This window comes from Balaenoptera ricei, chromosome 10 (genome assembly GCF_028023285.1).
Source record: "Balaenoptera ricei isolate mBalRic1 chromosome 10, mBalRic1.hap2, whole genome shotgun sequence".
Taxonomy (NCBI): domain Eukaryota; kingdom Metazoa; phylum Chordata; class Mammalia; order Artiodactyla; family Balaenopteridae; genus Balaenoptera; species Balaenoptera ricei.
Window position 1 is genome coordinate 33481489 of NC_082648.1, and position 26318 is coordinate 33507806.

The window sequence follows — 26318 nt, forward strand, 5'->3', positions numbered from 1 at the left end:
AAGCAGGGGATGTGAGATGTATTTTTTGACTTGTTTTCATGCTCACTGGTTAATTAAAAATGGCATAATAATTAATAACAATTCCAGTTAAATAATACAATGCCCTAAAATCTATTATGTCATTTAAGTATTTAAATAAGTATTGTTATCTCATTTTACTAATGAAGAACTTAGAAAAGATATTACATAAGTTGGTCCAGGTTCTACAGCAAATCAAATAGTGGAGACAATATATATTTTTTAACATCTTTATTGGAGTATAATTGCTTTACAATGGTGTGTTAGTTTCTGCTTTATAACAAAGTGAATCAGCTATACATATACATATATCCCCATATCTCTTCCCTCTTGGGTCTCCCTCCCACCTTCCCTATCCCACCCCTCTAGGTGGACACAAAGCACCGAGCTGATCTCCCTGTGCTATGCGGCTGCTTCCCATTAGCTATCTATTTTACATTTGGTAGGGTATATATGTCAATGCTACTCTCTCACTTCGTCCCAGATTATCCTTCCCCCTCCCTGTGTCCTCAAGTCCATTCTTTACATCTGTGTCTTTATTCCTGTCCTGCCCCTAGGTTCTTCAGAACCATTTTTTTTTTTTTTTAAGATTCCATATATATGTGTTAGCATACGGTATTTGTTTTTCTCTTTCTGACTTACTTCACTCTGTATGACAGACTCTAGGTCCATCCACCTCACTACAAATAACTCAATTTCGTTTCTTTTTATGACTGAGTAATATTCCATTGTATATATGTGCCACATCTTCTTTATCCATTCATCTGTCGATGGACACTTAGGTTGCTTCCATGTCCTGGCTGTTGTAAATAGAGCTGCAATGAACATTGTGGTACATGACTCTTTTTGAATTATGGTTTTCTCAGGGTATATGCCCAGTAGTGGAATTGCTCGGTCATATGGTAGTTCTATTTTTAGTTTTTTAAGGAACCTCCATACTGTTCTCCATAGTGGCTGTATCAATTTGCATGTGGAGACAATATTTTTATCCATTGTTTACTGACTCCACAGTCTGCTCTTTATCACAAGGGCATCCTCCACTAAGGCAAATATACAATGATCTTTAGTGACCCATTAATAAAAGCTTGCATTTAATATTTACATAGCTTAAATTTTCCCCATTTCTAACTATAAAAACTACAGCAGCAGATAATAAAAAAAAGTATAACATTTTTAATATGTTGAGAAACTTTGGCATTTTGCCATTCTGAAATCACAAGATTTGGGGCATTTTAGTTATGAAAATTATAATACTATTGTTTTGCAAATCAAAATTTTATCTCTTCATTTCTTTTTACAATTATTACAACATGACATAAAATTCACAAATACTTATAAGACAATTTTTTCTTAACAATAAATGGACTATTTATTCAAGCCTATAATATATTATCAAGTTTCTAGATTAGTAACACTGGGTCGGCCAAAAAGTTCGTTTGGGTTTTCCTGTAGCATCGTATGGAAAAACCCGAATGAACTTTTTGGCCAAGCCAATATACTCATATTGAGTATATTGGGAAAAACTTCATTTCTCAATTTGCAGGTAATCTAATAGAACCTAGGTTTTAGTGAATAAATTGTCCAATATTTAAAGAATAGATTGCTTATTCTTTCTTTTCCTGGTAAAGATTTACCCTATGTTTATTCTAACTACTCTTATAAACTCCCCTTATATAAAATTATTTTACAAACTAATCACTAGAAAATAATTAATTTGATGCAGACTAAATGTATAATATTATCTATTCAATCTATGGTTATGCTAACCTAAATGAATTGCCATGCTTCATATTATATATTGAACGTCATAATTGTAAATTAATTCCGTAGTTACTAATATGTGACTCCTGGGCACAGTATGTATTTTATCTTTTTTTTTTTTGCATTTTCCAAGTTCAAGACTTTAGTCTTTAAATGGAACCAAAGAAGAATTACATATGTGTAAACATTTTATTTGGGAAAAGGGCAATGCTTTTGTTTATAGTTTGATAATTTGTAACTCATAGATGATTTCTTAAAAGAGCACTTTGCAATTTCTCTCCCAAGAGATCTCTCACCCTGAATAGAATTTCTAAGATGAGCCTCTGTGGAAATGACATATTTCTGTTTTTTAATAAAAAATTTTATATATCATAGCAGTTGAAGCATTGTGGTGAATTTTAAAAATAAAATTCAAGTATATTATTTAATTGAAACATAAATTTAATTTTTCTTTATTAGGCTCAGATAATACAATTCCACCAGAACCTGTTGTAGGTAAGTTGGTATTAAAATGACAAAATTATGCTTTTTCACAATGTGCCTTGAAATAATATTTCTATTTTTTCTACTTGAGCTCTGAAAAATATCTAAGGGACTGTGATATTCTTCTCAAATTTTAACCTAATACAAATTAATCTGTATGAATTGAGATAAATAAAAATGTACATTTATAAATATATTTGTATTTTTAAATTTTAGTGCCACTGAAGCAGCCTGAGTAACAGATGAAAAAATGTCACATTGTAAATGTGGATTTGAAAAAAAATGGTGTTACAGTAACTAGAATCAAATATATGATAGCAGAAGTCTTAATTTATCAGATTAATAAAACATAAACTTCAAATTAGATTTTGGTAGCATAGGGCTCTTGCTTTTTCTATTTTTATACCTTCTTGAATCATACCAAAGATATACTGAATCTCATATATAATTATTAAATTCTACACTGGTTGTGTACAAACTTACAGAACCAATCAACTAAACAAAAATGACTCTAGAAATACCCTCTTTATTAAATAAAAAGGCAGTCCCATATTTCTCAGCATATTATTTGTCACCTACCATTTCCATTAAATTTTTTTATCTTTTATTGCATCCTGGTGTCTCTTTTAAATTTAACAGTTTTAAAAGATATGCAAAAGAAATTTATTTTTTAGAATGTTCCACTTTTTCTTAATTGTTCCCCCTCTGCATTCTTTTAGCATTTACATTTGAGTGTAACCTCCATGAGGACAGACATTTTTTTCTTATTTTGTTCACTGATATAAAATCCCTTTCTGGTCCTTATCTGATGAGGTGTTTGATTTTGATACTTGCCCCCCTGATCCACTAGATTCTACCTTTGTGGAATGGGGACCATTCAATATGCATCACTCTGTTGTCACTCATTGCCTACTATCAGAAACCTGAGAGATCCTTTAAGAAAGGCATTTCCAACACAGGTATGGTTGAAATAATAATAAGAACACCGCTATAGGCACTCAGGACATGAAGCTTTTTGTAGGGCTGCTGTGAAAAAATAATACTAAATGCCTCTTCCCCATATCCCAAATGCCCAGAATTTACTGTTCTCCTATTTTCTACCTCAGAGGCTACAACTTCCAGAGAAGGTATTGGTACTGCTGGAATTGGATTCCAGACAGGTGAGAAGGAGCAACTCCTGTCTTGTTATTACCACTAATTATGACACAGGAGGTCCTAGAGAGAATTTCTGGAGAACAGTTCATATTTACTCTACCAATACTGCATTTTAGGCAAATTAATTATTTTTCAGTTTTGAATTTTTTTTCTGAAAAGTTGCTAATAACAGAATCTAGAGTCGTAGATGTAATCCCTGAAGTTGGGATTGTAGTAATTGTTATGAATAACTTCTCCTGTGGACTTACATGTACCATAGCTTTGATGAGGGAAGAGTGAGAAAACTTTGTATTCCTGAGAAACTGAGAAGAGTTACAGGAACCTAGGAAACATGTCTGTCCCACGTAGATGTATGCTTTTCACAAGGAAGCAATGAAGAGCATAGTATTTTCCCAGTGTCTCAAGTTCTCAGCACACTCATGGCTTCTGTTTTGAATCCAGAGCAGGTACCAGTGTAGCATCAGAAAGCCAAGTCATAGGGAGTAAGACAGGAGAGGGTGGGAGAAACCCACCCTGTTTCCTCGATGTAGAATGCCAGGAGGCATATCTCTGGTTGAGAACATTGTCTCTATGATTGCTTTGGTAATAAAATGGTTAATGAAAACTACACAGGGCTCATCATCAGAGAAGAGTCAGTGAGCAGTCCAGTTAGATACTATGAAGATATACCTAGGTTCTTTCTAGAGGCATGCTTTTAGGAAAGAAACATGAGCACCATGGTGACTACATTTCATTTTGTGTTTCAGGCGCCACTGAGGTAGCCCCTGGCACAACTGTTGCCCCTGGCAGTTTCAACACAGGTGAGTCAACAAGGTGACATAGAATCTTCCACAGTCCTCCCACAAATTAGATGTCTCCTCTGTTACTATCTTTTGCAGACCTACTGCCATATCCTTTCCATGATCCTTAAATATTCTCCAGTTAACTCTTTCCTCCTTCTCTCCTGCAGAAGGAGAAAGTGAAACAACCAGAGTTGGAATAGCTAAAGGTGAGCCCTGCTAAGCTAATACCTGAACTTTATGATAACTTCTCAAAAACAATCTTCTGAAAATATATCTGCACTCTTTATATGTGCTATATTGAGCAAATTCAGAAGAACAAGACAAGACAGTTTCCTTATTTCCTGAGCTTATAAGAGCCTTCACTAGACTATTGTGAAGTCAAACTAGGGACAGATAAACTGGTAATGTGGAGAGAAATTTCCTATCTCCCCTCCAAAGAAAGGGACCTGATAATTGAGCACCTTCTCAGTAAAATTGTAGAAAGACATATTACAAGAGACATATATGGATCACTTACTGGTACTAAAAGTCTCAGGGTTATAGTTTGCTGCTGCACAGAGACTTTAGATTCCTATTTAAATCACGTGGTGAACAGCAATTGAGCTAGTGACCACTGACCCTTTCTTGTTTTACGTACTACTGGTATAGTCTCTGGAAAAACTCTGGAACCTGGAAGTTACAACACAGGCAAGTATGAAAATACATGCAAAATCTGGACAGTGGCACCTTGGGTGATATATTCTGACAAAAGCACAGTGTGTACTTTCCCACACCCTAGTCTTTACTCCTTTCTTTCTTTTCTCTGTCAGAGGTCACCAATTCCATGAGAAGAAGTGGGACCACCCAACCAGAACTTCCAGGAGGTGAGCTCTTTTAGTCTGAGGCTTTGGGACTTTCATCAAATCTCTGTTTGTGTGAATACAGTGAACACATTAGTTGAAAGTGGGCAAAGGAAAGGGGCCTGAATTTCCTCTGGGAACACAATATGCCAGAGTCACAAACCTGGGTCTGCCTAAGAATTCCATGAACTCAGATGTCTCCATCTGGATTTCCAGAGGCCTGGGCTTGCAGAGCTAGTTGTTGAATGGCAGGAATGAGGGTGACCTGCTAGCCAGCCCCTGCCTAGCAAGTCCCCTATCCTTTTATATGGTTTGCCATGTTCTCATAGCACTTACTAACATCTATCACATCGACTTATTATGTTTATTGTTCACTGTTGGTCTCCAGTTGCTAGAATGTAACTTGCATTAGGGGAGGGATCTTTGAATATTCTGCTCGCTGATATATGCAAGGGCCTAAAACAATACTGCACAGAAGAGATGCTTAATAAATACTAGTGGAATGATGAAATGTATACTTATTTTGAAGCTTCACTCTATTTGCTTTAATAGGTATCACCATGTTTTTACCTGGAGCCAGCAGCAGTTCACAGAGTTCCATGTCAGGTAAGACGGACTAAATAAGTTAACCTTATCAGAGTATTAGAGTCAAGGAGATCTATTTTAAATATCTGAATATCAAATTAGCTCAAGTAATTGATGAGTAAAACTTAGAAAAAGGAACCCATCATCTGCCTTTTTCCTCCTTCAGGCAGCTCTGTCACCACTCCAGGGAGCCCAGGGTCTGGAAGTGAAACAGGTGAGGGTGACATATGGTCTCCTTTCACTTTCAGTGGACCCTACGGAAAGGGAACTCTAATAACAATAATGATCAATAGGTGAGTCAGGAAAGGAAATTGTGGGAGTAATTGATGGTTCATTTCCTACAGAATCAAAGGTCTGCAGGAAAGGTCTCCAGTGGTTCAAGGCTGCATAGCTACTTCAGTATTCATTGGGGAGTTAATGCTGTGTTGATCCCTTTATTTTTCTCACTTTAGGTACTTCAGGAGAATTCTCTAAGACAGCCATATCTGGAAGTTCCCACACAGGTAGGTTAACAAGAAGGAAATCTTGTTATTTAACCTCATAATATAGTTAGTAGACCTGTTCTGATAAAATATCAACATCATTCTTTTCTTAATATTCCAAATCCTCAGGCCTCATCATTCATCACTTTATTTCCTCAGAGACCACAAGATTAATAGGAGGCAGCGACACACCTGGAACTGGACTCAGACCTGGTACAAATGGGTTGCTCATAGTTTGAGGTTTAGCATGAATTATGACTCTCCATAGGTTTGCCTGTTGGGAGGTGTGATCTCCTGCAGAGTAGTTTTCATTGGCTTTTAGGATTTTCTTAGATTTAACATGTTATGGAAGAACTTTCAATACTAGCATCTAGCCTCACAGCTGTAACTTTCTAAAGATGGGCTGCTGTGTAATCCGTGTGAGGGGTTTCTCCTTGGAATGGCATATGCATCAGGGGGACCAAGGAATATTACACACCTAGAAAGAAGAGAAAGCAATGTGAATAGGCCTACCTATATAAAGTTTTTCTCGCTCAAATAATCAATAATGATATTCAGTATTTTCCTTGGCACATTCAAATGTTTTTCTGGTTTTCGTCCCACAGTAGATAGCACTGCAGTACCAGGAGGTCAAGTAACTGGGAGTGTGACAGGTGAACCTGGGAGAAAACCACCTTTTTTTCCTGTCTTGGAATAAATGGGTTGTCTGAGAAATTTGCTTCAACTTGGGAACATTTTGATTGCTTTTTTAATGGCATGAGTCACAGAAAAGGCTTATGACTCTCACCTCATCAGGAAGCAGTGAAAGGACCCTTTGATATAGCACATTTCTTCTAGAGGCAGGTCTTTAGGAGACAAACACAAGTCACTGTGAAGACTTTAGACCCCTTGTGTTTCAGGCACCACTGGGGTAATTCCTGGCACAACTGTTGCGCTTGGCAGTTCCAACACAGGTGAGTAGACAAAATGGCAGGGAATCTTCCATGGATCCAGCTATGATGAGTTTACTCCAGTGCTATCCTGTGTAGGAGAACTACCACATATTTTCCATGGTCCTTGCATGGTTTCCAATCATCTCTCTTCTGTTTTCCCCTCTCTCAGAGGCCACAACTTCTGTAGAAGAAAGTGGAACAGCAAGAGTTGGAATAATCATGGGTGAGCACTGCTGAGTCACTACTTGTACTTTTTAATATCTTCCCAATAAAAAGTCTTGTCTGAAATATATCAAAACTCTTTGAATTTCCATATTCAGCATATTGGGCAAAATTTTAGCAGATGTTCAATATTTGACATCAATAAATTCAGTTCAGACACTTCAACTTTTCTTGCTTGTGTTCTAACGAGCCTTCATCAGGGCATCACGGGGCCCACTCCTGATAGTTATACAGGTGATTTGCCCTCAAATCTATCTTCCTTTAACTAGACCCTAAAAGGGGGTCTCAATGGTGGAGGACTTTCTCCATAAATTTGCGAAGGGAATGACATGTTTTGAAGGAAATACCTGGAGGATCTCTTGAAACTAAGAAGTCCAGAGAAATATAGATTCACTGGTATATGGGAGAAACAGTTTTTTTTAAAGTCTATGCCCATTTCACGATGTGCAACAAGTTGACCACAATCCTTTTTTTTTTTTTCTTTTTTTTCTTTCAGGCACAATTGAGAGCATCTCTGGCAAAACTCTGGGACCTAGAAGTGCCAACACAGGTCAGGAGTCCTAAAACGTGGACCTTCAGGAGATATAGACTGTGGAAGCCCAGAATGTCCTGTCCACACCCCAAGTCTTTACTCCTTTTTTTTTTTTTCTTCTCTCAGAAGCCACAAGTTCCACAAGAGGCAGTAAGACCACCCAAGGAGGACTACCAGGAGGTGAGTTTTTCAGTCCAAGGCCTAGGTTCTCATTATTTCTCTATTTGGGTCGCTTCAGTGAGCAAATGAATGGGAAAGAGTATGAGGGAAGGACCTGCCATATTTGTTGGTTCAAAAACTCAGGAGCTTCCTGGGTGAAATCTGAAACTTGGCTCCATCCGCAAAGGGCAAGGTGAGACTGAAGAAAGAGGCAAACCACTCCAGGTTGGTGGGTAGCAGGTTTAATAAGCAAGGAAACTTACATACAAAGCTTGTCTTAGGCAGCCATAAGACAAGTAGATCTCTGCATCTGCCTGCCAGAATCTTAAAAGTTTATACAGAGGCCTTAACTGGGTTCAGTCACATATACCATCCTGAAGGTTTCAACGACACATTGCTCTCTCCAGGCTGCATCCTTGAAAATGGCTCCCACTATGGGAACTGTGGTCAGAACGTAAGTTCCAAGGCCAGGGCAGGGGACGAGGTGTCACTGATTGCCTGGGTCTAGCTTTAGGGTCAACTAGTTGTACATCCTCTCCATGACAATCCTCTTCTTCAAAAATATTGTACCATATGAACCCGGGTAATTATTCTTCTTGGGAATTCCAAGACCTCAGATGTCTCAATCAAGCTGTCCTCAGTGTTCTGGCTTACAAAGATTTTTTTTTTCCTGTAAAAAGGTATGCATACATATTGCGTATATCCCAACCCCCTCACGCAGTACTTCCAATCCTCCTTACCCAGCTTGCCTTCCTGCCATAGCCTGCTGTCTATCATCATCCCTCTCATAGTTATGCATGATGTTTATTATTTATTTTCTATCTCCCCTCGATGGAAAACTTCATGAAGGCAAATGATTATCAAAATGTTCCAAGTTATATCAAAGATTCCTTCTTACAAAGATTAAACCATACTTTATTCCCTCACTTAGGCACCTCTGGCACACCAGGTGGATATGTCCCTGGAAGTAAAACAGGTAAGGGTGATTTTTACTGCTGCTTCCTCTTACTCCATAGTAAAAGGGAACCCCAGGAGCACCACATCCATCCAAAGCTGACTTGGGAAATGAAATGCTGTAAAGTTTTTTATTTTCCATTGTTTTCATAGACAGTCTTCAGAAAAGGATACCAGTGCTTTAGGGCCACACTGATGATTCCAAGATGAACTGAGGAGGAAATGCTGTATTGCAACATTTACTTTTTGCATTTTAGGTATCACTGGAGAATTGTCTGGAACAACCATTGCATCTGAAAGTTCTAACACAGGTAGGTTAACAAGAAGGAAATTCCCCATATTTAATCTCAGATGTCATGATCTCTCTTTTAGGGCTTCTATAATAAAAAATACCCCAATATCTCTTCCCAGTATTCCAAATTCCCAGACTCCATCATTATCCTATTTCTTCCCTCAGAGACCACAACTTCCACAGAAGAGACTAGAACTGGAGCTCAAACAGGTGAAAAAAAAGAGTCTGTGATTTGAGGCCATCAGTTTTAGGACTCTCTAGGCTTTCCTTGAGAAAGTTTGTGTGTAATTTAGGGACACTGCAAGTGAGTCAAAATAGGTTTGCTATTAGAAATAAAATCTTTTTGAAAATCCATTAAATACAGAATTGAGCTTCACTGCTTCAAGTCTAAAGAAGGGATGGGATTTCTCCATTGGTATTATAAATATCACCATCATATTAGCTAGAATCCAAAAAGAATTCTCTTTTTTTGTCAATTCCTTCCGGCTGAAATAATACAGAGTGCAGAGTGATTTCTGCCCTATGGAAATCTTTGTCTGAGCTTCCAAATTCCAGAGTGTTAATATTTTCCCAAATCCTTGAATTCATATACAACAAAATACTCTCTCTCTCTCTCTAAATCTCTCTCTGTCTCTCACTCAATCCCTTTGTCTTGTCTTCTCTTCAGACCATTGTACCAGGGAGCCAGGTCTCTGACAGTCAAACAGGTGAACATGAGAAAATATAAATATGTCCCTGATATTTACCAATATTCAGAATAAGAGGACTCCTAATGTGAAAATATAGTTTTACTTAATTTTTTTCCAAAAGAAATGTACTTGTGGAAAGATATGTGAGGAATCCTAGAATAGGACCTCAATGACTGAAAAGAAACATAATGATTTTCTTCTTAGCTCTTCTTTGAACGTAAAGGAAATGACATATAATCCCTTTTCCTTGGTGATTTTAGGTACCAGTGGTGTAGTCTCCAGCCCAGCTATTGCATCTGGAAGTTCCAGCACTGGTAATGGAATAGATACAAAGGCAATCATCCCTTGTCTAACCTCAGGGAGAAATATGTATCCCCAAACATACTTTCCACTTTCCTCATTTCTTTTTCTCAGAGTCTAAAACTTCCTTAGAAAGCCTCAGAGTCATTGTGATGAAATCTGTGAGAACTAGGATTCCCAGATGTTAGCATTGCCGTTGAGAACCATCATGAGTTTGACTCTGGATCAGAGAGATTGTACAGGAAGGGCAGGCCCTCCAGCTGATATGCAGGGCCCAAAATACTGTTGATTCACAACCCCCAGCTGGTTTCTGGACCAGCCTTTTCCCATGCCTGGCACTGTGGTGTGGATTTCTGAAGAGGGCAGTAGGAGTAGTAATTCCCTGGAAGATTAACCCACTGGATATTATAGGCATTACTGTAGGAGTCAACACTATCCCAGAAGGTTCTGTCTCAGGTAAGAAGATGACTAAAATGAACTTAGAAAACTTTGTTTCCCATTTGACTTGTGTCTTGAGCTTTAAATTCTAAATTGCCTAATGGTTGGTTGCCTCCATGTATGATTAAAGGTCATAACATACACAGAGTCTTTTTCCTGCTTTCAACCATTAGGAACTATCTCTGGAACATCAGACAATCAAGTCACTGAAAGTAAAACAAGTAAATGTGGGAAAAATTCCTCTGTTCTTAGCTGAAGATTTTGTGTTATATTTGCTAAGTAGGCCGACTAGAAAATAGGCTTCTTGAGTAAAAAGTCTTCATTTATTTATTCACTGATGAATCTCTAGTATTCAACAGAGCTCAATAAATATTTGTTGAATGAATGAAATAATTGATATACGAGAAAAACCCACGTGATTCAATCCAAGAGTAGAAAGGCCAACGAAATGGCATGCTTACAGGTCTGTCATCTGGACAAAACGGTCTCTGTGAACAGTGCCTCTGGAAGCTGCCATACACAATGTAACACTGAATGATATGGCCCTGGAAATATACATTTATTTTTATACATTGATTTGATACTCAGATTGCCTCGATGTGGAAGATTCTGCATGATAATCCCATGTCCTTCTCATTTCAGATACCAAGGGTATGGCCTCAGGTACCACTGTTGAACCTAGAAGTTCCAATACTGGTAGGTTAACAAGCTGGAAAGAAAGCATCCTTTCTAGAAATAAGGTGGCAAAAATGTCTTTCACACTGATCTTCTCATGTAAGAACATCATAGCCTATTTTCCCTTCTTCCTAAATCTTTTATCCGTTTCTTCTTTTTTTTATTTACAGAAACCACAACTTCCACTGGAGTCATTAGAACTACTGTAGTGGAATGGAAAATAGATGAGAATTATTGTGTACGTGTGTGTTTGGTGGTGTGTGTGAGAATTTTGGTTGATAAATTACAGTTGACCCTGAACAGCATGGGTTTGAATTGCACAGGTCCATTTATATGTGGGTTATTTTCAATAGTAAATATTATTGTTACCACACAATCTGTGGTTGGTTGAATCCAGGGATGTGGAATCATGGATATGGAATATCTGTGGATACAGAGGGGCAACTGTAAATTATGCATGGATTTTTTGACTATGGAGGGAGTCGGCACTCCTAACCCCCACCTTGTTCAATGGTCAACCGTGCTTTTTGTTTCTTGCAGGACAGTTTCTTGTGGAGGAACTCTTTAGGAACTCTCATCTCAGATCAACAATGTTTTCTTTTGTTACTTGATTTTGAATCAATTTGGGCAGATTTTTGAAGTCCCTCTCTTTCCGTGGTCCAGCCTCATACATGTAGATCCCTGCAAATGAAAGTAGAAGTGATAAATGTCTAGAAAGTTTTTTCTGTTTGCCATTTTAGGTATCACCACGAAATTAAATGATGGAAAGACAGTCCCAGAGGGTTCTATTTCAGGTAAACAGAAGGCTACAATGAACATAGAAAATTGACCTCTGTTCATTAGATTCTTCCTTGAGTACAAAAGTGACTGAAATGTGCAGCGCTTATCCCAATAACTGTCTATGTTTACATTAAAAAGTTTTCCTATTTTCATCCTCTTAGGAGCTACCACTGGAGTATCAATAAATGAAGGAACTGGAAACACATTAGGTGACTATGGTAGGAAGGGGCCCAGAAGAACAAGAAGGCAGAGCATGAATAACCCCTATCTTACTACCATTAAATTCCAGAAGAGGGGCCTCCTATGCTGAGGAATTTGCATCTTTGTTTGATTTGGGAATAAAACTATGCATAAGAGAACACAAATAATTCACAAGCAGTTGAAAAAACCCAAAAGTTGATCAGATTCCCCCCATGGGAGGAAAAGTCACCACTTCTCTTTTTGTTGCAGGTACCGCAAGGGTAGCTTCTGGCACTACACTTGAACCTGGGAGTTCAAACACAGGTGAGCCAACCAACTGGAGAGAATCCTCCACAGGAAAATCTCTACTAGTAAATTATCTTTCATGGTGCTGTTATCAAGAAAACTTTTCTTAGAATGCTTAACTTTCCTGAATGCTTAACTTTTCTCAGAATGCTAAATCCTCTTCATCTTACTTTTTTTTTTTTTTACTTTTCTTCTCTCTTAGAAACTAGTACACCCTCTGGAGGCAGTGGGACCACAGAAACTGGAATAAATACATGTGAGCACACAAGCTTCATAACCTCTCCACTTTTCACTTACAATAGCAATAATAGCTAACTCTTTTGAACACTAACTATGTGCCAGGAACTATTCTACAACTTATTATTATTTCTTTTCCTTCACACCAAACTGTGAGGTAACTACTACTGTGTTCACAGATAAGGAAACCTATGGCAGAGAGATATTAACTAACGTGTGCAAGGTCACACAGCAAATAAACAGCAGATTTCAACTAGGGCCGTCTGGCTTCAAGGTCCATCCACTTAGCTATGCTCCTCTGCTACTACTACCACACTATTTCACTAGATTTCTTTGTCACATGTCTAAACTTTTCTTGCACATTAAAATTTCAGTAACATCAATACTTTACCCAGATGAAAATTCAATGGGCAATCAACCCTTCACTGTTTATTCTTCTAGGGGGATCTAGTAGCCAAGTCACTGGCATTCAAACAGGTAAGTAAAGGAAACTACCTTTGTTTCACTGACATTGATCCCAGAGAAAGGAATGTTATCATTGAGACTCCCACAACCACCTGACATTGCACCTTCCCCCCAACAAAGTTTTATTGGGATGAAATATTACATTAGAAAAAAATATAAAAAACTCTGGAAAATCTATCCCTGAAAACAACATTTTAACGCAATAAAGAATTCTGTAGTTTCCCCATCCTATTCTAGAATATGCTCTTCTTATTGTAGGAATAAAATTGACATAATGATACCATTCAACTTTTTAAAAAACATCTTTATTGGAGTATAATTGCTTTACAATGTTGTGTTAGTTTCTGCTGTATAACAAAGTGAATCAGCTATATGTATACATATATCCCTATATCCCCTCCCTCTTGCGTCTCCCTCCCACCCTCCTTATCCCACCACTCTAGGTGGTCACAAAGCACTGAGCTGATCTCCCTGTGCTATGTGGCTGCTTCCCACTAGCTATCTATTTTACATTTGGTAGTGTATATATGTCCATGCCACTCTCTCACTTCACCCCAGCTTACCCTTCCCCATCCCTGTGTCCTCAAGTCCATTCTCTGCATCTGCGTCTTTATTCCTGTCCTGCCCCTAGGTTCTTCAGAACATTTATATATATATATATATATATTCCATATATATGTGTTAGCATATGGTAATTGTTTTTCTCTTTCTGACTTACTTCACTCTGTATGACAGACTCTAGCTCCATCCACTTCATTACAAATAACTCAGTTTCACTTCTTTTTTATGGTTGAGTAATATTCCATTGTATATCTGTGCCACATCTTCTTTATCCATCATCTGTCGATGGACACTTAGGTTGCTTCCATGTCCCGGCTATTGTAAATAGAGCTGCAATGAACATTGTGGTACATGACTCTTTTTGAATTATGGTTTTCTCTGGGTATACGCCCAGTAGTGGGATTGCTGGGTCGTATGGTAGTTCTATTTTTATTTTTTTCAGGAACCTCCATACTGTTCTCCATAGTGGCTGTATCAATTTACATTCCCACCAACAGTGCAAGAGGGTTCCCTTTTCTCCACAACCTCTCCAGCATTTATTGTTTGTAGATTTCTTGATGATGGCCATTCTGACCGGTGTGAGGTGATACCTCATTGTAGTTTTGATTTGCATTTCTCTAATGATTAGTGATTTTGAGCATCCTTTCATGCGTTTGTTGGCAATCTGTAAATCTTCTTTGGAGAAATGTCTATTTAGTTATTCTGCCCAACTTTAGACTGGGTTGTTTGTGTTTTTGATATTGAGCTGCATGAGCTGCTTGTATATATTAGAGATTAATCCTTTGTCAGTTGCTTCATTTGCCAATATTTTCTCCCATTCTGAGGGTTGTCTTTTGGTCTTGTTTATGGTTTCCTTTGCTGTGCAAAAGCTTTGAAGTTTCATTAGGTCCCACTTGTTTCTTTTTGTTTTTATTTCCATTTCTCTAGGAGGTCGGTCAAAAAGGATCTTGCTGTGATTTATGTCATAGAGTGTTCTGCCTATGCTTTCCTCTAAGAGTTTGATAGTTTCCAGCCTTACATTTAGATCTTTAATCCATTTTGAGTTTATTTTTGTTTATGGTGTTAGGGAGTATTCTAATTTCATTCTTTTACATGTAGCTGTCCAGTTTTCCCAGCACCACTTATTGAAGACACTGTCTTTTCTGAATTGTGTGTTCTTGACTCCTTTATCAAAGATAAGGTGACCATATGTGCGTGGGTTTATCTCTGGGCTTTCTATCCTGTTCCTTTGATCTATATGTCTGGTTTTGTGCCAGTACCATACTGTCTTGATTACTGTAGCTTTGTAGTATATTCTGAAGTCAGAGAGTCTGATTCCTCCACCTCCTTTTTACTTTCTCAAGATTGCTTTAGTTCTTCAGGGTATTTTGTGTTTCCGTACAAACCGTGCAATTTTTTGTCCTAGTTCTGTGAAAAATGTCATTGGTAGTTTGATAGGGATTGCATTGAATCCGTAGATTGCTTTGGGCAGAATGGTCTTTTTCACAATGTTGAGTCTTCCAATCCAAGAACATGGTATATGTCTCCATCTGTTTGTATGATCTTTAATTTCTTTCACCAGTGTCTTATAGTTCTCTGCATACAGGTCTTTTGTCTCCTTAGGTAGGCTTATTTCTAGGTATTTTATTCTTTATGTTGCAATGGTAAAGGGCAGTGTTTCCTTAATTTCTCTTTCATATTTTTCATGATTAATGTATAGGAAAGCAAGAGATTTCTGTGCATTAATTTTGTATCCTGCTACTTTACCAAATTCATTGATTAGCTCTAGTAGTTTTCTGTTAGCATCTTTAGGATTCTCTATGTATAGTATCATGTCATCTGCAAACAGTGACAGCTTTACTTCTTCTTTTCTGATTTGGATTCCTTTTACTTCTTTTACTTCTCTGATTGCTGTTGCTAAAACTTCCAAAACTATGTTGAATAATAGTGGTGAGAGTGGGCAACCTTGTCTTGTTCCTGATCTTAGTGGAAATGGTTTCAGTTTTTTACCATTGAGAACGATGTTGGCTGTGGATTTGTCATATATGGCCTGTATTATGTTGAGGTAAGTTCCCTCTATGCCTGCTTTCTGGAAAGTTTTTATCATAAATGGGTGTTGAATTTTGTCCAAAGCTTTTTCTGCATATATTGAGAAGATTATATGGTTTTTGTCCTTCAGTGTGTTAATATGGTGTATCACATTGATTGATCTGCATATATTGGAGAATCCTTGCATTCCTGGGAAAAACCCCATTTGATCATGGTGTATGATCCTTTTAATGTGCTGTTGGATTCTCTTTGCTAGTATTTTGTTGAGGAATTTTGCATCTATGTTCATCAGTAATGTTGGCCTGTAGTTTTCTTTCTTTGTGACATCTTTGTCTGATTTTATTATCAGGGTGAAGGTGGCCTCGTAGAATGAATTTGTGAGTGTTCCTCCCTCTGCTATATTTTGGAAGAGTTTGATAAGCATAGGTGTTAGCTCTTCTCTAAATGTTTGATAGAATTCCCCTGTGAAGCCATCTGGTTGTGGCCTTTTGTTTGTTGGAAGATTCTTAATCACAGTTTCAATTTCAGTGCTTGTGATTGTTCTGTTTATATTTTCTATTTCTTCCTGGTTCAGTCTCGGAAGGTTGTGCTTTTCTAAGAATTTGTCAATTTCTTCCAGGTTGTCCATTTTATTGGCATATAGTTGCTTGTAGTAATCTCTCAAATACCTTTCAATTTTGTTTTCAGGTACTACTGGAGTGGATCGTGGTAGTACCATCTCACCTTGGAGTTCCAACACAGGTGAATCAATGAGGAAACATGTGCTATAATTTCTTTCTTGGGGCAAATTCTGGAGCAATAGCACATGATACCTTTTTATGACTTTCTATTAGCCTTCATTACTCTCTACCTTTTCACTCTTAGAAGCTACAACTTCCAGAGAAGGAAGCATAACCAAAGAAAAGGAGGAAGCTTGTATTTATGAAAATTATATCATTTCTTCTGGGATAAACCTTATACTGTAATTCTTAAGAGGGAAGTCCAGAAAGGATTCCCTTTGGACATTCAAGCTATTACCTTGGTGTGAGATGGAGGCAATATATGTCCATATAGTTATAAGTAGGGAAGCAGAGATGATGGAAGTAACTCTGGAAGTTTAGGTCTATTAAATTTTGGGTTTCGGATGTTATGAATTTATTCACTTTATACAATTAAATGCATTTAGACAAATATTGTTTTTATTTCTTGTCATTAGGAGCCACCACTGGCACATCTGAGAGGCCAAGCCCTGGAAGTGAAACAGGTAAATATGGGAGAGGCCCAGCGACGTCTGATATTTAACCTTAAGAAGCAAATCATCAAGGCCGGGACACGAGCCAATGTTTTTATTGTGGCCCTGAATTTAAAAATGGAGAATGCACCTCATTTTGACAGGATAGCCCCAAGAAGAGTCTTCTACTTTCATGTCCCAGAGAGTCTTGTTGGCCATGCTCTTCTCGGGATGGTAAATGCATCACTATTGGGATTCTCTGTTTCTCTCTTCTACTTCAGGTACCACTAGTGTAGTCTCTGGCACAACAGTTGCATCTGGAAACTCTAACACAGGTAAAGCAATAACCTAATGGGGAGTATAAAGAACTTCAGTAATGAGATAGCCTCCTCCCTTCAACTCCTTCACCCAAAAACACACATTCCCTACCATACCCAGTGGATACCACCCAACTTTTCTGAGTACACGAGTCTTCCAAATTTAGTATTCTTCTCCTTTCTTCCTTTCACTTAGGGGCCACAACTTCTTTGGGAAGTGGTGAAACCACCCAGGGTAGAATTAAAATAGGTGAGCAATAGCAGTCAAATAATTATTTTTCTCTTCATCTTAAAGTAAATCACGTTGGCTATAATAAAATTAGGGGGAATTCTATTCTACCTGAATCTCTCTTTGGGTACAAATTGTTAGGATGTTAACTGCCCTATATTTTACCCCGTGTGAATTGCCTTTTTTGTATATTTCTAATAAAATGGCATAATAGAAGCCACACTTAAGGCAAGAAGGTTCCTTATATAATTTGTGCTAAACCAAATCCTACTTCAAAACCCTAGTAAAAGGGAATCATAAACTGATTCTCTCCTCTTGTGATTTCAGTTACCACGAGGGTGACTATTGGCACAACTATCACACCTGGGAATATACGGGAGGAAGGAAAAAATTTATAACTGATAGAAGATATAGTGAGGTCAAATGTTGACAGTTTGAGTTTAAAATGCTCTGAGGTGTCCAGTTAGTATGCTCAGCAGGAGTGATAAGTGCAACCAGAACACAGAAGAGAGGCTTGCTTTGGAGATAGAGATTTGTCAAGTCATTCACTTACAAATGATATTTGAAACTGTGGATGCTGGTGGGTTTCCTTATGATGGTCATATAGAGTGAGAAGAGAAGTCAAATAAACGGAAACATGATCCCTTGGGCTATATAGGTGGGCAAAGGCAAAGGAGCCTGAAAAAGGGAGGAGTTGGGGCTCAACAATTGCCAGTATGGTTAAGTCAAATCCATAAGGCAAAGTTTTGGTGTGCTGGAGACTAGATTGCTTCTAATTTTGGGGTTCAGAATGTCAAATCAAACAGGATCAACCAGAATTTGCAGGGGACATGTGTGTTTTTAATATTTTGTTTTTCGGAGAGCCTAGCCTTACAATTATAAAACTTTGAAATTAAAAGGGAGAACTGTCTTGAAATAATTAATTAAAATTTCAAGATTCTTGATCCTTTCCATTTTTTAACCTTCAGGAGTCACTAGCATAATTTCAGGGAGCCAATCTACTAGAAGTAAAACGGGTGGAGTTGGGGAAGTTAAAAAGTTGAAGATGGGAGAGGGACCCAACTCCATGATACTAGTTCCAGAAAAGAAGGATCCCAGAAGACTGGAGTTTACCACAAGAAATGAAACAGATCAATAAAAAAGAATGTTTATTTCACCTTTTGGAACAAGGAATCCTAGAGAAGGAATGCATTCTTTTACAGAAACACATGATTTGTCCTAAACCATGATCTCCATCTAATAAGAAAGACATCCCTGCACATTTCCTCCTCTTTATATTCTCTCCCATCCCAGGTACCACTGGGAAAGGCTCTGGGACATCCTCACCTGGAGGTTTCAAAACAGGTAAGTCAAATAGTAAAAGGAATTCTCCTTTAAGTGGCTGTAGGGAGAAGATCATACACTGCTATATCATTTTCATATTTTCAACCTCTCAAGCTTCTCAATTTTTCCTCCTTTGCTCTTACAGAAGCAACAACTTTCTTTTTTTTTTAAACATCTTTATTGGAGTATAATTGCTTTACAATGGTGTGTTAGTTTCTGCTTTATAACAAAGTGAATCAGTTATACATATACATATGTTCCCATATCTCTTCCCTCTTGCATCTCCCTCCCTCCCACCCTCCCCATCCCACCCTTCTAGGTGGTCACAAAGCACAGAGCTGATCTCCCTGTGCTATGCGGTTGCTTCCCACTAGCTATTTATTTTACATTTGGTAGCGTATATATGTCCATGCCACTCTCTCACTTTGTCACATCTTACCCTTCCCCCTCCCCATATCCTCAAGTCTATTCTCTAGTAGGTCTGTGTCTTTATTCCCGTCTTGCCACTAGGTTCTTCATGGCTTTTTTTTTTTTTTCCTTAGATTCCATATATACGTGTTAGCATACTGTATTTGTTTTTCTCTTTCTGACTTACTTCACTCTGTATGACAGACTCTTAACTCCATCCACCTCACTACAAATAACTTCATTTCGTTTCTTTTTATGGCTGAGTAATATTCCATTGTATATATGTGCCACATCTTCTTTATCAATTCATCTGATGATGGACACTTAGGTTGCTTCCATGTCCTGGCTATTGTAAATAGCGCTGCAATGAACATTTTGGTACATAACTCTTTTTGAATTATGGTTTTCTCAGGGTATATGCCCAGTAGTGGGATTGCTGGGTCGTATGGTAGTTCTATTTGTAGTTTTTTAAGGCACCTCCATACTGTTCTCCATAGTGTCTGTATCAATTTACATTCCCACCAACAGTGCAAGAGTGTTCTCTTTTCTCCACACCCTCTCCAGCATTTATTGTTTGTAGATTTTTTGATGATGGCCATTCTGACTGGTGTGAGATGATATCTCATTGTAGTTTTGATTTGCATTTCTCTAATGATTAATGATGTTGAGCATTCTTTCATGTGTTTGCTTTAGGTGCAAGGTTAGGTTGTTTATTCGAGATGTTTCCTGTTTCTTGAGGTAGGCTTGTATTGCTATAAACTTCCGTCTTAGAACTGCTTTTGCTGTATCCCATAGGTTTTGGGTCGTCGTGTCTCCATTGTCATTTGTTTCTACGTATCTTTTTATTTCCCCTTTGATTTCTTCAGTGATCACTTCGTTATTAAGTAGTGTATTGTGTAGCCTCCATGTGTTTGTATTTTTTACAGATCTTTTCCTGTAATTGATATCTAGTCTCATAGCGTTGTGGTCAGAAAAGATACTTGATATGATTTCAATTTTCTTAAATTTACCAGTGCTTGATTTGTGATGCAAGATATGATCTATCCTGGAGAATGTTCCATGGGCACTTGAGAAAAATGTGTATTCTGTTGTTTTTGGGTGGAATGTCCTATAAATATCAATTAAGTCCATCTTGTTTAATGTATCATTTAAAGCTGGTTTTTCCTTCTTTATTTTCATTTTGGATGATCTGTCCATTGGTGAAAGTGGGGTGTTAAAGTCCCCTACTATGATTGTGTCACTGTCGATTTCCCCTTTTATGGCTGTTAGTATTTGCCTTATGTATTGAGGTGCTCCTATGTCGGGTGCATAAATATTTACAATTGCTATACCTTCCTCTTGGATCGATCCCTTGATCATTTTATAGTGTCCTTCTTTGTCTCTTGTAATAGTCTTTATTTTAAAGTCTATTTTGTCTGATATGAGAATTGCTACTCCAGCTTTCTTTTGATTTCCATTTGCATGGAGTATCTTTTTCCATCCCCTCACTTTCAATTTGTATGTGTCCCTAGGTCTGAAGTGGGTCTCTTGTAGACAGCATATATACGGGTTGTGGTTTTTTATCCATTCAGCCAGTCTGTGTCGTTTGGTGGGAGCATTTAATCCATTTACATTTAAGGTAATTATCAATATGTATGTTCTTATTCCCATTTTCTTAAATGTTTTGGGTTTGTTATTGTAGGTGTTTTCCTTCTCTTGTGTTTCTTGCCTAGAGAAGTTCCTTTAGCATTTGTTGTAAAGCTGGTTTGGTGGTGCTGAACTCTTTCAGCTTTTGCTTGTCTTTAAAGGTTTTAATTTCTCCAACTAATCTGAATGAGATCCTTGTTGGGTAGAGTAATCTTGGTTGCAGGTTTTTCTCCTTCATCACTTTAAATATGTCCTCCCACTCCCTTCTGGCTTGCAGAGTTTCTGCTGAAAGATCAGATGTTAACCTTATGGGGATTCCCTTGTGTGTTATTTGTTGTTTTTCCCTTGCTGCCTTTAATATGTTTTCCTTATATTTAATTTTTGACAGTTTGATTAATATGTGTCTTGGCGTGTTTCTCCTTGCATTTATCCTGTATGGGACTCTCTGTGCTTCCAGGACCTGATTAACTATTTCCTTTCCCATATTAGGGAAGTTTTCAACTATAATCTCTTCAAATATTTTCTCAGTCCCTTTCTTTTTCTCTTCTTCTTCTGGGACCCCTATAATTCGAATGTTGGTGCGTTTAATGTTGTCCCAGAGGTCTCTGAGACTGTCCTCAGTTCTTTTCATTCTTTTTTCTTTATTCCGCTCTGCAGTAGTTATTTCCACTATTTTATCTTCCAAGTCACTTATCTGTTCTTCTGCCTCAGTTTTTCTGCTATTGATTCCTTCTAGAGTAGTTTTAATTTCATTTATTGTGTTGTTCATCATTGCTTGGTTCCTCTTTAGTTCTTCTACATCCTTGTTAAATGTTTCTTGCATTTTGTCTATTCTATTTCCAAGATTTTGGATCATCTTTACTATCATTATTCTGAATTCTTTTTCAGGTAGACTGCCTATTTCCTCTTCATTTGTTAGGTCATGTGTATTTTTACCTTGCTCCTTCATCTGCTGTGTGTTTTTCTATCTTCTCATTTTGCTTATCTTACTGTGTTTGGGGTCTCCTTTTCACAGGCTGCAGGTTCGTAGTTCCTGTTGATTTTGGTATCTGTCCCCAGCGTCTAAGGTTGGTTCAGTGGGTTGTGTAGGCTTCTTGGTGGAGGGGACTAGTGCCTGTGTTCTGGTGGATGAGGCTGGATCTTGTCTTTCTGGTGGGCACGTCCACGTCTGGTGGTGTGTTTTGGGGTGTCTGTGGCCTTATTATGATTTTAGGCAGCCTCTCTGCTAATGGATGGGGCTGTGTTCCTGTCTTGCTAGTTGTTTGGCATAGGGTGTCCAGCACTGTAGCTTGCTGGTCGTTGAGTGAAGCTGGGTCTTGGTGTTGAGATGGAGATCTCTGAGAGATTTTTGCCGTTTGGTATTACATGGAGCTGGGAGGTCTCTTGTGGACCAGTGTCCTGAAGTTGGCTCTCCCACCTCAGAGGCACAGCCCTGCTGCCTGGCTGGAGCACCAAGAGCCTTTCATCCACACAGCTCAGAATAAAAGGGAGAAAAAAATAGAAAGAAAAAAAGAAAGAGGATAAAATAAAATAAAATAAAGTTATTAAAATAAAAAATAAAAGATAATTATTAAGAAAAAAAGAAAAAATAATTTTAAAGTTAAAAAAAAAAAAAAAACCCGACCGACAGAACCCTAGGACAAATCATGAAAGCAAAGCTATACAGACACAATCTCACACAGAAGCGTACATCTACACACTCACAAAAAGAGGAAAAGGGGAAAAAATAATATATATTGCTCCCAAAGTTCACCTCCTCAATTTGGGATGATTCGTTGTCTATTCAGGTATTCCACAGATGCAGGTACATCAAGTTGATTGTGGAGCTTTAATCCACTGCTTCTGAGGCTGCTGGGAGAAATTTCCCTTTCTCTTCTTTGTTCGCACAGCTCCCGGGGTTCAGCTTTGGATTTGGACCTGCCTCTGCGTGTCGGTCGCCTGAGGGCGTCTGTTCTTCGCGCACACAGGACGGGGTTAAAGGAGCTGCTGATTCGGGGGCTCTGGCTCACCCAGGCCGCGGGAAGGAAGGGGTACGGATGCAGGGTGAGCCTGCGGCGGCAGATGCCGCATGACATTGCACCAGCCTGAGGCACCGTGCGTTCTCCCGGGGAAGTTGTCCCTGGATCACGGGACCCTGGCAGTGGTGGGCTGCACAGTCTCTGGGAGGGAGAGGTCTGGATAGTGACCTGTGCTTGTACATAGGCTTCTTCATGGCAGCAGCAGCAGCGTTAGCATTTCATGCCCGTCTCTGGGGTCCGTGCTGTTAGCCGTGGCTCGCGCCCGTCTCTGGAGCTCGTTTAGGCGGTGCTCTGAATCCCCTCTCCTCGCGCACCATGAAACAAAGAGGCAAGAAAAAGTCTCTTGCCTGTTCGGCAGTTCCAGACCTTTTCCCGGACTCCCTCCCGGCTAGCTGTGGTGCACTAACCCCTTCAGGCTGTGTTCACGCCGTCAACCCCAGTCCTCTCCCTGCGATCCGACCGAAGCCAGAGCCTCAGCTCCCAGCCCCGCCCGCCCCGGCGGGTGATCAGACAAGCCTCTCGGGCTGGCGAGTGCTGGTTGGCACCCATCCTCTGTGCGGGAATCTCTCCGCTTTGCCCTCTGCACCCCTGTGGCTGCGCTCTCCTCCGTGGCTCCGAAGCTTCCCCCCTCTGCCACCCGCAGCCTCCGCCCGCGAAGGGGCTTCCTAGTGCGTGGAAATCTTTCCTCCTTCACAGCTCCCTCCCACTGGTGCAGGTCCCGTCCCTATTCTTTTGTCCCTATTCTTTTGTCTCTGTTGTTTCTTTTTTCTTTTTTTTTTTTTAAACATCTTTATTGAAGTATAATTGCCTTACAATGGTGTGTTAGCTTCTGCTTTATAACAAAGTGAATCAGTTATACATATACAATATGTTCCCATTTCTCCTCCCTCTTGCATCTCCCTCCCTCCCACCCTCCCCATCCCACCCCTCTAGGTGGTCACAAAGCACCGAGCTGATCTCCCTGTGCTATGCAGCTGCTTCCCACTAGTTATCTGTTTTACATTTGGTAGTGTATATATGTCCATGACACTCTCTTACCCTGTCACATCTCACCCCACCCCCTCCCCATATCCTCAAGTCCATTCTCTAGTAGGTCTGTGTCTTTATTCCCGTCTTGCCACTAGGTTCTTCGTGGCCTTTTTTAAATTTTTTCCCTTAGATTCCGTATATATGTGTTAGCATACTGTATTTGTTTTTCTCTTTCTGACTTACTTCACTCTGTATGACAGACTCTAACTCCATCCACCTCATTACAAATACCTCCATTTCATTTCTTTTTATGGCTGAGTAATATTCCATTGTATATATGTGCCACATCTTTATCCATTCATCTGTCGATGGACACTTAGGTTGCTTCCATGTCCTGGCTATTGTAAATAGAGCTGCAATGAACATTTTGGTACATGACTCTTTTTGACCTATGGTTTTCTCAAGGTATATGCCCAGTATTGGGATTGCTGGGTCGTATGGTAGTTCTATTTGTAGTTTTTTAAGGAACCTCCATACTGTTCTCCATAGTGGCTGTATCAATTTACATTCCCACCAACAGTGCAAGAGTGTTCCCTTTCCTCCACACCCTCTCCAGCATTTATTGTTTCTAGATTTTTTGATGATGGCCATTCTGACCGGTGTGAGATGATATCTCATTGTAGTTTTGATTTGCATTTCTCTAATGATTAATGATGTTGAGCATTCTTTCATGTGTCTGTAGGCCATCTGTATATCTTCTTTGGAGAAATGTCTATTTAGGTCTTCTGCCCATTTTTGGATTGGGTTGTTCGTGTTTTTGTTATTGAGCTGCATGAGCTGCTTGTAAATCTTGGAGATTAATCCTTTGTCAGTTGCTTCATTTGCAAATATTTTCTCCCATTCTGATGGTTGTCTTTTGGTCTTGTTTATGGTTTCCTTTGCTGTGCAAAAGCTTTTAAGTTTCATTAGGTCCCATTTGTTTATTTGTGTTCTTATTTCCATTTCTCTGGGAGCTGTGTCAAAAAGAATCTTGCTGTGATGTATGTCATAGAGTGTTCTGCCTATGTTTTCCTCTAAGAGTTTGATAGTGTCTGCCCTTACACTTAGGTCTTTAATCCATTTTGAGTTTATTTTTGTGCATGGTGTCAGGGAGTGTTCTAATTTCATACTTTTACATGTACCTGTCCAATTTTCCCAGCACCACTTATTGAAGAGGCTGTCTTTTCTCCAGTGTATATGCTTGCCTCCTTTATCAAAGATAAGGTGACCATATGTGTGTGGGTTTATCTCTGGGCTTTCTATCCTGTTCCATTGATCTATATTTCTGTTTTTGTGCCAGTACCAAACTGTCTTGATTACTGAAGCTTTGTAATATAGTCTGAAGTCAGGGAGCCTGATTCCCCCAGCTCCATTTTTCGTTCTCAAGATTGCTTTGGCTATTCGGGGTCTTTTGTGTTTCCATACAAATTGTGAAACTTTTTGTTCTAGTTCTGTGAAAAATGCCAGTGGTAGTTTGATAGGGATTGCATTGAATCTGTAGATTGCTTTGGGTAGTAGAGTCATTTTCACAATGTTGATTCTTCCAATCCAGGAACATGGTATATCTCTCCATCTATTTGTATCATCTTTAATTTCTTTCATCAGTGTCTTATAATTTTCTGCATACAGGTCTTTTGTCTCCTTAGATAGGTTTATTCCTAGATATTTTATTCTTTTTGTTGCAATGGTAAATGGGAGTGTTTTCTTAATTTCACGTTCAGATTTTTCATCATTAATGTATAGAAATGCAAGAGATTTCTGTGCATTAATTTTGTATCCTGCTACTTTACCAAATTCATTGATTAGCTCTAGGAGTTTTCTGGTAGCATCTTTAGGATTCTCTATGTATAGTATCATGTCATCTGCAAATAGTGACAGCTTTACTTCTTCTTTTACGATTTGGATTCCTTTTATTTCTTTGTCTTCTCTGATTGCTGTGGCTAACACTTCCAAAACTTTGTTGAATAATAGTGGTGAGAGTGGGCAACCTTGTCTTGTTCCTGATCTTAGTGGAAATGGTTTCAGTTTTTCACCATTGAGGACAATGTTGGCTGTGGGTTTGTCATATATGGCCTTTATTATGTTGAGGAAAGTTCCCTCTATGCCTACTTGCTGCAGGGCTTTTATCATAAATGGGTGTTGAATTTTGTCGAAAGCTTTCTCTGCATCTATTGAGATGATCATATGGTTTTTCTCCTTCAATTTGTTAATATGGTGTATCACGTTGATTGATTTGCGTATATTGAAGAATCCTTGCATTCCTGGGATAAACCCCACTTGATCATGGTGTATGATCCTTTTAATGTGCTGTTGGATTCTGTTTG

General features: G+C 38.7%; 1 protein-coding gene across 1 annotated transcript in view; it reads left to right on the forward strand.

Moving 5' to 3' along the window:
- MUC19 (mucin 19, oligomeric) overlaps window positions 1–26318 on the forward strand; it is a 141719-nt gene that overhangs the window by 96519 nt on the left and 18882 nt on the right. The window contains 11 exon segments of the mRNA XM_059937345.1: window positions 6076–6126; window positions 6265–6318; window positions 6711–6758; window positions 7005–7058; window positions 7207–7260; window positions 17051–17098; window positions 17347–17400; window positions 17579–17632; window positions 17939–17998; window positions 18580–18627; window positions 18905–18955. Coding sequence (XP_059793328.1) covers window positions 6076–6126; window positions 6265–6318; window positions 6711–6758; window positions 7005–7058; window positions 7207–7260; window positions 17051–17098; window positions 17347–17400; window positions 17579–17632; window positions 17939–17998; window positions 18580–18627; window positions 18905–18955 — 576 coding nt within the window.